The sequence below is a fragment of the Alligator mississippiensis genome, chromosome 2 (assembly GCF_030867095.1).
Source record: "Alligator mississippiensis isolate rAllMis1 chromosome 2, rAllMis1, whole genome shotgun sequence".
NCBI classification, from domain to species: Eukaryota; Metazoa; Chordata; order Crocodylia; family Alligatoridae; genus Alligator; species Alligator mississippiensis.
The window spans coordinates 200,725,984-200,739,138 of NC_081825.1; the positions used below are offsets into that span (position 1 = coordinate 200,725,984).

At 39.6% G+C, this 13,155-nt stretch overlaps 1 protein-coding gene across 8 annotated transcripts in view; it reads left to right on the forward strand.

Annotated features, from left to right (window-relative positions):
- The window catches only part of USP47 (ubiquitin specific peptidase 47), a 98,838-nt gene that overhangs the window by 31,302 nt on the left and 54,381 nt on the right, over positions 1-13,155 (forward strand). For 3 of the 8 annotated variants that reach the window (XM_014602318.3, XM_059722684.1, XM_059722686.1), the window contains 3 exons: positions 7,313-7,516; positions 8,526-8,639; positions 11,767-11,905. In XM_014602318.3, coding sequence (XP_014457804.1) covers positions 7,313-7,516; positions 8,526-8,639; positions 11,767-11,905 — 457 coding nt within the window. Of the gene's footprint in view, positions 1-1,171; positions 1,232-7,312; positions 7,517-8,525; positions 8,640-11,766; positions 11,906-13,155 lie in introns of those variants that run through there. The other 5 variants (XM_019476802.2, XM_019476804.2, XM_014602321.3 and 2 more) reach the window with 5 other exon arrangements.

The window sequence follows — 13,155 nt, forward strand, 5'->3', positions numbered from 1 at the left end:
ACTCAACCCTTTTAAACTCAAGACGCCCTTCAGAAAATGCCAGCTTTTAGCTTTGATTTGTTTGTGACGATGGACAAAATAAGAATAAATCTAACTAGGATTTCTTAGTGGCAAAGAACTTAAAAAGGCCATAGCATGTCAGAATGTTTTTGACACTGTGAATTCCTATTTGATATTTCTGGGTTGATCTTGTTAGGTGTGCAAACTGCTAATATTGCTCAGGACTTCTCTGGTTGAGAATAGCTGTTACAAGGCAGAGTAGGGTCTGAAGGGCCCCTCTGCACGTATCAGTTATTTACATAAAAGTTGTCTATTACAAAGTAAGCAACAGGCAAAAGTTGGGACCAGTGTTATTTGCTTGAGTCAGTTGTTCTTTTGTATGGTATGCATATAGGTGGTGTGTACAGTTTGATTTAAATTAAAATATAGTTCACCAAAAAGGAAGCAAAATGGCAGGTAGTCATAGGCATGGGGTTATTTCATCGTTGTGTGATTTAATACCAGTCTTATTTTGTTCTGTTTTTCAAATATTATACTGTATAATCTTTTTCCTAAACAAGCTCTGATTAGGATTTTGCAAACCAATTTCAGTTAGCTGGACTTCTTCTAAAAGAAATTTTCAAGGCTCTTGTGAACATTTAAAAAAGGCTAATTTGATGACATTAACAGAGTGATTATCTGTACTTTACAAGGTTGATTTGGTGATTGTAAAATAGAGCAGAGTTGTTTACTGGTGTTCAGTGAGAAAATACATACTTGATCTTTTGCCTCTTCATAACATATCATTCCACTTAATATTATTTTAAATTTGATTACTGAGGCAGTGATACATTAAAGGATTTTCCCACTCTTATATTTTTGTTCCATGTGCTGTGTGCTATATTAAATGATTCCTTTTCACTGGTTTAAGTCTGTTTCTATTCAGTCTGCAAAGTTGTACATCTTTGGAAATGAGTCCAAATTTTCAGAATGCAGAACTTGCCTTAGAATTATTATACTAGATTGGAAAATGGCATTTAAAATAAAATTTAAAAAAATATATAGATATATAATATATAGTGAGGGGTTGATATTCAGCAATGGCCTCTACACTGAATGAGTTTTTCCTCTACAAGGAACACATCTTTCATAATAATTATAATTTGTTAATTTTGTTTTTTATATACCATAGGATATGTTTTGGAGTTGCAGACAGAGTATCTTTGATGAAATGAAGAAGAAATTTTCACAGGTAGACAGCTGAAGCCACCTTTTTAAAGTGATAACCAAGATACTTAGTAACAGCATGGTACACTTGTTTTTGTTTACTTGTTAATATAAGCATGAATTCCTTAAATTCTTTCTGCATGTTTTTGAATTTCAAAAAATATTCTTTACATGCAGTTCTAACAACAGAAGCTTTGAAATATTCAGCTTCAAGTGTTACAATTATGAATTGTTCCTTACAAGCATTTAGCCTTGTGGGGGTTTTTAGTTCTTTTTTAACTGCAAAGAATTAAAAGCATGGCTATGATACTTTGGAACCATATAATTAATGAATGATTAAAATTTAAAAGCATGGTGTTTTATATGCTGACTTGATCATACAGGGTCTTACATCTATCAGAACCATTTGGAAATGTATGGCCCTAAATGTTGACTTTACAATGTACTTATCAACAAGCCAGAAGTGTATACTTAGATTGCTGGGTCAGGGAAGTGAACAGCCTTCAACAGCCTGCATAAGTACTTGTCTTGAACAAATTACCAAGTGCTTTTCTATATGGTTAGAACATCAGTTTGGGATCAGTAAATAGCATCCTGAGATTGTATCTCTCCATTAGACTTTTGCTTAATCTCTTTATTAGAACAAGTTGAAAGTGCAAGCACTCAATGTTAGCCTTAGCTGAATCAGTTTGCTGTTCTAGCTGTGTAATAAACCTGTTCAGTCTAGTAGCTTACATATACCAATGAGAGATGGCTTAACAGTTGCCCAGTTGGGAAACCTGTATTTCACCAACTGAAAGTCCCTTTCACCTGTGTCACTAATGTTTCTTCCTGGTAACTCTGCACCCCCAGCTATCTCCAGTGCCTCTGGCTTGAATACTGTGCTAACAAACCAATTGTGCTTTGTTACTTGCAACTCCTGAAGTGAATTACTAGCCCACTGGCAAAGATAGTGGGAAAGAAGATGATTTGTGAGTGGAAATATACAGCCAGGTAGGCCTTTCTGAGAGAGTTACTTTGTTGGGCATAAAAAGGAGGGACAAAAGGGGGACTCGGGACTAGTGGCCTATACAGTAGAAGGACTAGGCTGACACTTCCTGGGAACATGATCAGTTTTAGCTGTGTTGCAGCACTACCTGAAAATGGACTGAAATGGAATCCAAGTTGGCTTATCTTTTTTAGGTATAACTATTAATACCATAAACTGTTTCTTGCCTTTTTCTTTTCCTAGAAGTGGGAGTTAATTGAATTACATTACATGCTTCCTGCTTTATTCCAGGGAACTAGGTTACAGAGCAGAGCCAGATCCAAGTCCAGCCTATAGCTAAGGAGCAGGGAAATCAGAAGGGGAGGCTGGGTTGCTTTGTGAACATCTGCCACAAAGACCCAGCAAGTCAAAAAATGAGCTGCTAAAGTAGGCTGAATAACTTTTACTTCTCCCATGACTCGCTTAGCCATGAGAGAGAGGTGAAAGAAAGAAGTATTGTGCCTAACTACTTGAATAGTGTGACAGCCAAGGCCCACCAAGTAGATGCAGAAAATGTAGTGGATAAAACCCATCCTAAAAAAAACAAACAACTTACTGAAATTCCTAAAATCTAATGTTTGTATTGCAGATAAAGGCCATAATTGGGACATAGTCAGAATGAGAAAAGGTGAAAGAATACATTAATGCTGTATAACAGTTTCGTCCTAATGTATGGCAGGGTAACTGGGAGTCCTGCAGTTTCAGGCACTCAGAGATGTGAACCTCTCCCCAGGAAAATGTTTGGTACACTGCTTCTGTTGTTAGCATGTGTATCCTCCATACTTTTTTTGTGTTGTGTGTGACCATTTGTATGGAAATAGGTTTTTGGGGGTTGTTTTTTTTTAAATCAGGTTTTACCTGCGAGTATCTTCTCCAGCAGGTTTTAAGTCGTGGGTGACCATTTTAACAGTCGTTTGCTAATGGCATCTTTATCAAACAAAAGTGCTGATGACTCAGTATGGAGGTTGCTTTTTGAGGATACTATGCTTTTTGATAGTGAACAGAGATTTTTTTGGTGTCTTGATGTATAGTCCTCAGGTGGAATTCACTTACACTTTCCATACATTCCAAGTTCAGGAGGCTGGTTACCTAACTCAGGCCTCATTCTTCATATGGTCTGTGGTTTATTAGGACTGATTCTTTTATATTTTGGAATTCTAGAAATCATTTTGAGCAGATTGACTTTTGTGTTCAGTAGCTCTTTGGCTTCCCAATTCTTAAATAGTACCTGTTCTGACACTGGAAAATACACTTCTCTTTGGAGAGTGATGTACTGGTGCTGTAGTACTTGAGCTCAATATGTGTGCCTGGGCCAAAGTTACTCACCTTCTGATTTTAATAATATTTATACAGTGTACTTTCATCTCACCTCTCTTTAAGCTCTATGTCAAAGAGAAAGGACAGTTCACAGCCCCCATTCTTCAGTTCTTCTTGAAAGCCATTGTCTTGAAATGTAGTGCTCTGTCAGTTTGCAGTTTGAGGCTTGCAACCATGGTAAAATCCTTTTTTCGGGATCTGCTACCCATTTTTTGTTTGGTATTCTTCAGAATATTATTCTGGTTTTGTTTTTATTTATTTTTAAAGCAAAACAAAAGCAGAAAAAAAACCCAAACTCAAACCTTATATCTGACATTTTATCTGCACCATGACATGCCATTCGGGGACATTGTACTTGTCTGCTTTTGCTTTCTTTTTGTTTTTTTCTTTTGTGTCTCGCTCTTTTTGCATTTGGCCAATAGAGAGCAACAGCTTGTGCCTGATATCCTGTTTTTTTCCTAGACACTGGGAGTTGAGATATGCCTGTCTTTAGCTAGAGAGAGGTAGTGTACTTGTAATGGTCTGGATTCTATGGATTACTTGAGAGAGTCCTGAGTTCCTAGAAAATGCTCCATGGACAGCCTTTACACCTGGGCCCAGAAAGGAGAATGACACTAAGCTGCGAGTCTTTGCTTGGCAAATCAGTGAGATCCTCCTTCCATCATGATTCTCAAGGATGCTCTAGGTCTCACAATACTGGCTGCTTAATGTTTTCTTGTTTTGTTCGTTCACAACTTTGAGCTTCAGTAGCAGCCTCATGAGATTGTAACGAGCATCTGGTTTCAGAACCCACTCTAGCTGATGTTGAAGCTCACGGAGACTCGGATACTGATATTCCAATACTGTTATTCCAGTGCAGCTTCATTGATTACCTTCTTTTGGTTCATGCGAAAGATCATAATGCGTATGTTAATGACTTCCTTGGTTTACAGATGGGACTAGCCTGATAGCTGCTGTACTGACTCCCACTAAAGATCTTCTTGAAGGGAACCACAGTCTTGGGTACTGTATCTACCCCATGCATTGAAGTTTCCTTGGTTAGTCTGTGTCCATTACAGCGCCATCCTTGCGTTTAGAAGTGATGCTCTCTAACCTGTCAAAGGTCTGCCAGTATTCAGATTCCTGTCTTCTGATATAGCTTCTGTGAGTTCTACAGAACTTGGCTTGTCAGTCTTTTTTTCCAGTTCTGATTGCCCATTAAGTCTGTGGTTTCCACTTAATGGTCCAGAAGGCTCTAGGGGACTCTTGTAGCTGTGTCCCCTTCACTTATGTACAGAATCATTTCTTTCTGCCAGTTTGGTCATAGGATCTGATGAAGTAGGTGGTTGCCTATGAAATTTCATGCTGCTTTGAAGATAGATACCACCCTGCCCTACATTCTGCCTTCAGATTAACATAGCTGTTCACCTCGGTCTGCATATGCTGAAGGACTTCAGAACCAGTTTATGCCCTCAAAGTGTCTCTTCAGTTTCAAAAAAGGAGGCATAAATACTACCATATCATCTCGCATACACATCAACTCCTCCCCCACCCCTCTTCTCCCCAGTGCAGAAGTTGTTGCATTACAGTTCAGGCAGCTAAGGGAAATCAGTTGACTTAATAGATCATTGTTCTTCACTCCAGCAGTGTTAACCATTGTCTGTCCTTTTTAATGGTCTTGATATTCCACTAATCAACCTAACCTTTCTTACTGCAGTTTTACTGGCTGCTGGCTGCTCCTGGTCTCTCTCCGATTCTACAGCCTTTAGAGACTAGCTGTTTACAGAAACAGAACCACCCCATGGAGACTGGTCTTTAGCAGCACCTTGGGTTTCAGCTAGAGTTCAGTGAGAGGGAGGGTGAATCAGGTGAAGATGAGGCTCAATTCTTCCTCTATACAGTCATAACTTTGGGAAAATGTGTTCATTCTGTCTTTGAAAAACAAGGGGCCTATAATATTCTTGGGCATGTTTAAGTGAGAAAGTATGGTATTTTGAGTTCTGCTTTACAATAGTTCTTGGCTGCATCATGGCTGAAACTTCTGAATTAAACTTTCGGGTATTTTATTTCTCTTTGTACTCAAAAATTCTAACCATTTCTCATTCTATGTCAACTGGATTGGGCTCTGGTATATAGATCATCAAAAGCAGTTTATTTGTTAAAAGAAAGGCATATAGCAGAATTTATGAAGTAATTTATGTGATCTATAGCCATTTACCATTCACTGTGTGCATATATATTACCTAAAAGACATTTGTAGGTGGGGGTTAGTAATGGTAGAGGTGCAGTTTTGTTCTTTCATGTTAATATTAAAGATGCACAACTTTTCTTTAATGCATTATAAATACTTATTCTTGGTAAATATACCTGAGACTATCTAAACTCGCACCTTACTGTAGCATGTCTCATAATTTGTACAAAATGTTTTTTCTTCCCATTTCTCAGGGATGTTACAGTATCAGTGGTGCTCACAATTATTTACATTTTTTTAGGAAACAATTCTACATATATACCATATTTACTCAAATCTGAGATATGGTTTGTTGGGTTTTTTTTCCTTCAGTCATCATGGGGGGAAAAAGACCCTTGTCTTAGTCATGTACAAAATAGGGGAGGGAGCAGGTGGGTGCCACAGCTTTGATTCTAACCCTGAGCTTGGATTAGGGCCAGAGTCAGACCCAAAGCAGCTTCTTCCCCCTCTTTCCCCCCCCCTCCCCCCGCTTGCCTTCTGCAGATTGTGCCTCCCCCTTTCCTCTCTTCTCCATCCCTTACGGTCAGGTGTAGCTCAGCCCCAGCTGGGACTGAGGGTGGGTTTCCCCCTGGATATGGAGCACGTGGAATCTGTCTCCCTTCCCAACCCAGTCAGCAGTGCCAACACTGCTACATGGCCTGGCAAGAGCTGAGCTTTTCCACGTGCTGTGGTCGGGGAGAGAACAGAGCCTAAGCAGCATCTGACAGGAAGTGGGGAAAAGGGGCAGAAATTTGGGGTAGTAAAGGGGGAGGGGCAGAGCTGTGGGGAGCTGGGGATGCAGGTGGTGAGGGGGCAGGAAGTCTGCAGGGGGAAAAAGTGGGGGACAGAGGGCAAGGGGGCCACCTAACCCCCACAGTCGCTATTTTCCCTGCTGTAGTAGTGGGAGGGAGATTAATTTACGACAACCCTCTGATAATTAGCTTCTATACTTGGAAAATTATAACATTTATAAATGTTTTGTATATGGGGCCTAATTATTGGGGTTTAATTTAAATTCAGGGTCAATTTATGTTGAGTAACTATGATACAACACTATGATCTCTTGTGTTAGCTACACATAATCCAAGCTGATCGACTGAACAATGTACTCTAGATGCGCTATTCTTGATTTTATTTTCTGTTTAATATTTATAAAGACTTATAATGGGTTTATTTTTGTAATATGCTTAATTTCTAATACTCAGACCTCTCATCGGATCTTCTGAATTTCTGATGATTAATACTTAGTATTTAAAATCACACGTATATAAATTTAAAAGGAAACACTCGCTAGGAGGTTGTGGGGAACCAGAGAGACACTGTACAGTTAATACAACTGTCATGATGATTGGTAGTTCAAAAGGACCTCCACAATTCAGTGCCACTGAATTTAACATTGAGTTAGCTTTCCATGTTTCGAAGACAAAGTTTTTAGACACAAAGTTATATTTAAAATTGTATTATACTGCTTTTATGCGCTTTTCCAGTAGGTAGATTCTGAAAACAGTTGTTTTTGACCTAACCACTTGAATTTTTGCCTGCTTTCTTTTCAGATAGAAAGTGCTGCTGATGAACCCAGAGTGCTCTGTATAATACAAGATACTACAAATTCTAAGACAGTAAATGAACGTGTTACTTTAAACCTGCCAGCTTCCACTCCACTGAGAAGGCTGTTTGAGGATGTAGCATCTAAAGTGGGCTATGTTAATGGAACTTTTGATTTAGTTTGGGGAAATGGAGTCAGTGTTGCTGATATGGTAATGGCAAAAAAATTGCCCATTTTCTTTAATTTTTAGATGCTGAAATTTTGTTTTGTTTTATCAGATTGTTATTTGCAAAGCAGAATTTTTTTTAATTTTTCTTTTGTGTCCACATAGTTAATGACATTACTTGACTTGAATCCTGAATTTTTGCTTTTTTATTTAGACTGTTTTCAAAGTATCTTCAAGAAGATTCACTTGTTGAATCACTTAATGAATTCTTAATATGCCATTCCGTTAAATCTCCTGCCAGCACCTATCATCAGTATCTATTTTGTCATTAAAAACCCCTCAAATATTTCAATTTAAGAGCCTTTCCTCAATTTATAGTGCCCACATGACTTCTAGAATGAATATTCAGATGTTTAAAAGATTAATTTTTAGAAACATTTCTGCAGTGCAGAATATTAGCGGCAACTTGCTTTGCAATGAGATGCTCTGACTCTTGTACCTGTTTATGATACAAAAGAATTATAATTTAAAATATATATTAGATGTGGGTTTTTTTATTGGACCAAATCTCCCAGTGTTAGTTTTAGCTGTGTCACTGATTACATAGAAACTATCTGAATGCTTTAGACAAAAATAGGCATTGGAATTGATGTAAATCAGTTTACTTGCTTTTTTAAAGCAGAGATAGCTGTTGAGACCCATTTTTCAGATGTTTCTGCATGCTAAAACTTTTGTTAACTGCCTTTGTGGTCAGCTCAATTTACTAATTGGGTTCTAAAATCAAACATCTAGAGCAGAGGTTTGGGTGCTGAGTACTGAACAGTTTGCAAATAGTATTAAAATATTTGATAGGATTTGATTTTGTCTGTTGTTTTTCTTAAATCTTTAATTTTCCAAATGTTACCAATATTAAAAGCTACTTATTTTATATGGAGCAAAATTATACCTTCATTTTTGTCATAAAAGAAGATACTAGAAAAATTCTTTTGAATGTTATTGGTTAGGTATAAATGTGCTTGTGTGGGGAAACAACAACTTTGTTTTCTTTTTACAGACTCCATTAGAACAAAGCAGTGATAAATCTATTCTTGATGCTGGTTTTGAACCAGGAAAAAAGAATTTTCTCCACTTGACAGACAAAGATGGTGAACAGCCTCATATAATGTCGGTAAGCAAGAACTTGAGTATTCAGAATAAAATAGGATGTCTGCCACAGCAGTGTTTGAAAATGTCTGCCTCTTGTGCTTGGTGCTTAGGGAGATGTAAAATTTACAGCTATGTTTTGAGTCAGAGCAGATTAGTGGCATGCAATTTCCCTTGCAACTCTGTTTAGCTTAGCCCAGTGATGCCCAACCTTTTGGCTCTGAGAGTCAGATTATGGTACAGGGAGGGTCTGAGAGTTAGATCCAGCACATGCTGGATTGGGCCTCCATGCCACACGCCATACAATGTTTGCAGCCCCAGCTCCACAAATGCTGGATTGGGCCCCACTGTTCCAACCCTGTCCCTGGCTCCTCACATTCTGGTAGGATCCCTTGCTCAGAGTCAGGTTATCTGGCTTTCAGAGCTTTGAAATTTTGGCAGTGGGGGAGCAGTGGCAGCATTAATTGCCAGTTTCTTCCCCTTCCTCCTTCCAAGTTTCTGGACCCTTAAAGAGCCCCTCGGGCTGGATCTGGCCCATGAGTTGAGCATCCCTGGCTAGCCTAGTCTTAGCCTGCAGAACCTGTCCTGTGTAAGTATCATAAAATCAGTTTGGCACCAAAGTCGATATAAATGTATTTAGCATGAGACTATCAAACTTGCTTTTTTTTATGACCATAATCAAAAGTTGAATCCAAATTGGAGAGGGTTTTTTTTCCTTTTTTGGAAGGAAATTAGGTGGTTTTGGAAGTATTCAGTTTATTGGGCAATGGTCTTAAATGATTTTTGTGCCTGAGTGTACATATTCTGAAAGCATGGGATGAATACATTTTAAGTTTTTAGCTACGTATAGTAATTTCCCCATGATTTAAGTATTTTGTTTAAAGTATGCACACGGACACACAGAAGTACAAGACTTAAACTTTAAACATACACAGACAATTAAAAGCTCTGATTGAAGTTGTCATGCACAATTTCACCTTGAGCTTCGGTACAAGAAGGACTGGAAGGGACCACATGAGCAGGGATCCTGGTTTTCTATGATTTAAAAAAAAAAAAATCCCCAATTTTCAGATGTAAAGTAGTAACCCAAAATCCACATTTTTTCCATGATTAAAATGAAATGCTATGGGATGGAGATATCGCCTGTGCAAGGTGGCAAGTAATCACTTCAGATTCGTCTGATTCGGAGGGTAGTGATTTGATTTGGAGATTCAGATCACTGTCCCAATTTGATTCGGCTGAATCGGATCCGAAAGATTCAGCACCACTGTGGAGATTTGGCCATAGACTAAACAGGCAGCTGACACAGCTGCCTCCAGCTGGTAAGTCTGTTGGGGAGGGGGGAGGAAAGGTGCATGGGAATGGGAGGGATTGAGGCTGGAGCAAACTGCCCAGCCAGGGCAGGGGGGTGGGATGCGGGCGCGGCAGTGCTGGGAGCAGGGCAGCTTGCCCAGCTGGCGCAGAGGGGAGGGTGCAATGCAGGCATGGCTTGCTCTGGGTGGCAGCAGGGCATAGCCCCCACTCCCAGCACTGCCGGAATGATGTGGGATGTGGGCACGGCAGTGCTGGGAGTGGGGGCTATGCTCTGCTGCTGCTTGCCCCATTCCTCTGGGAGCAAGCCATGCCCACATCCCGCCCCTGCAGCCCAGCTGGGCAAGCAGCAGCAGGGCAGAGCTCCCACTCCAAGCACTGCTGTACCCACATCACGCACCCCTCTGCCCCCTTCCCTGAGTAACGCGCCCCCCCACTTTGGCTGTGTAGCTTGTCCTCGCCCCAATTCCGCCTTCCCCCAACCCCAACAGATTTATCTGCTGGAGGCAGTTGCGTGCTTGTTTAGTCTATGGACAAATCTTTTCCAATACTTTTCTGAATCGATTTGAATGCTTCGAATCAATCTGGAGCTTTTAATTGGTCTCCATTTAGATTCGAATTCAGAGATTTGGTCCCTGAATTGGGCCGACTCTCCTCTGAATCAAATTGGCTACTGAAGCTTTACACAGTCCTAATATCTATATATAGTGGTGTTTCATTTTAATTATGGAAAAACTTGGATTTTGGGTTACTTTTTTTAATCCAAAAATTAGGGATTTTTTTTTTTTATCAGAGAAAACCAGGATTCCTGCTCATGAGGTCATCTAGTTCTGCCCCCTGCAGGATCATCCCGGACTAAATCATCCCAGTCTCTCTAACCTGTTCTTGAAAATTTCCAAGGATGGAGATTCCACAGCTTCTCTAGCTAACCTGTTCTTATGCTTAATTACCATTGTAGTCAGAAAATTCTTCCTAATCTCTACTCTGAATTTCCTCTACTGCAGTTTGGGGCCCTGTTCTAGTCCTTATGCTATATAGGCTGTAGTTGTCAGGGAGGTGGTTATAAATGCTTATGTTAGGTTGCCTGTAGCTTTCAATTTTGAAAGGATTTTTTTTAATAAAACTCTAGCATCTTCCCCTGCTAGCAGTCTTCTCCTGGTACTAGCTGCTGCATCATAGTCCTGAAGCCAAGTGGTAGGAGAAGGGTGTGGTGCTGAAAATTTGGAATTTAACCCTTGCTAATGATATATAGCTAATTATTTCTCTAGCATATATATGCACACGCACACTTCTTGGATTTCATATGCAATTGCTATACAATTCTTAGGGTGTTTTTAAAGGGAAAGTGTGTGTGTGTGTGTGTGTGTGTATTTTATATAAAATATACACACACATGCATATTTTCCCTTTAAAAACGCCCTAAAAATCGTATAACAATTGCATATAAACTCCAAGAACGTTTTAAATTCAAACACTTGAAAACCAGAGAATGTTAGAATTCTGGTTGCCCACGCAACTTTATTTTACCCATTTGTATGCATGTATTATAGCAATCTCTAATATCATAGTCGCATGCTGCATTCTACTATCCATCTGTCATCTTCAGGAAAGGATGGGCTTTAAAGGTGGGTGGTATGGAGATTTAGTGTTTCAGAAGCAAACAAATCTGACATTCTCTAAATTTTGTGTGCTTGACTTGAACAAAATCGAACTTTTGATACTTAAAAATGGTGTGTGTGTGTGTAAGCCCATGGTAAGACTATAGAAGTGAGTTTTAACTTGAAAAAATTGTTTGATTTTTAAATATTTTTGCCTAAAATCATTGTATACTCACATTTTAGCAGGAATCTAGTTCAACAGATGATGGTACTCAAGATAGGTTTATAGGTCCTCTTCCAAGAGAAGGCTCTGTTGGTTGTACCAGTGATTACGTTAGTCAAAACTACTCATACTCTTCAATCCTGAGTAAATCAGAGACAGGTATGTTATTGTTTTGTCTACTTTATTTTAATCTGCTTGATAAAGATGATTTAAACAGCTAATTGTTAAAATAAATATTTAAATTGCATTAAGATGCAGGATTTCAGTTTATTTTGAAGAGTCAGTTGCAGTTTTCAAAAAATACATTTAGATGTTAGATTAAATGCTTCATTTACAGTATCTACTCAAATAGAAGATGATCCTGATTATAAGATGACCCCGAAATAATTAGATTCTATTTATGGAAAAAATTATAAATTTGTTACAATTTTCCAGGTATAGACTCTAACTATTGGAGGTTTGACTTGAATTTGTCCCCTTCCCACTGCTACAGCAGGGAAAATAAATCTGGGCGATCAAGTAGCCCTCTTAGCCTCTGCCCTGCCCCTTCCCTATTTCCTTACTATCAGACGCTGCTGTCTCTGAGAACATGGAAGTGAGGGGCAAATTAGGCCATAAACCTTGAAATAAACATAATTTACTATATAGACCAATTACTGGAGGTACCCATAGACATAGTTCATCCACAATTGATGCAGTCTACCTTTTTGAGACTGCTCCAAGTTTTAGCACTGGTACGCCATAAACACACTTTTGAGCATCATTTTGGCACCCACGTATATGTGGTACAAACTGTGCATGATACTAGTCCAAGGCCAAAGGCTTGTGACTTAGCACAGAATTCACTGGGCTGGGCCTCACCAAAGTCAACAACATTTCAAGCCATGGTGACCCCACAGCTCAGCACTGGGGTGTGTGTGTGGGGGGGTGTACTTCAGAGAGATTCCTCCAACCCCCTCCCCCCCCCCCCAAAAGAATGCATCTGCTTGCCCCCACTCGTGACTGGAACTGGGTGTTCTTGGCACAAGTCCTAGTATGCTCCAAAAATGTATATGCAGATGAGGTGCAAGGCAACCTGGTTTGGCTTCACCACATGGAGGGTGGGGCCGCACTAATCATGCAGCAGGTTGAGAGGAGCTGATGGATTTTGAGTGAACTATGCAGTGTCATGGTTCACCATGACTTGGAAAGAGTTGGTAGTGAGGGGGACTGCACTTAATAGCTACTGCCAGGTCTTATTTAAGTGGGGTATGCTAACCTATTCATGTGGTTGGTTCCTATCAAGGTGTTTGGTCAGTGTAGGACATGCGTTTTAGTCATGCTTGGTGTTAGCTGCATTTAATCAGCTTCACAGTTGGTTTTCATTGCTGAGCACACGCTGCTTTTGGCAGCAGTTTAATGATAGTGTA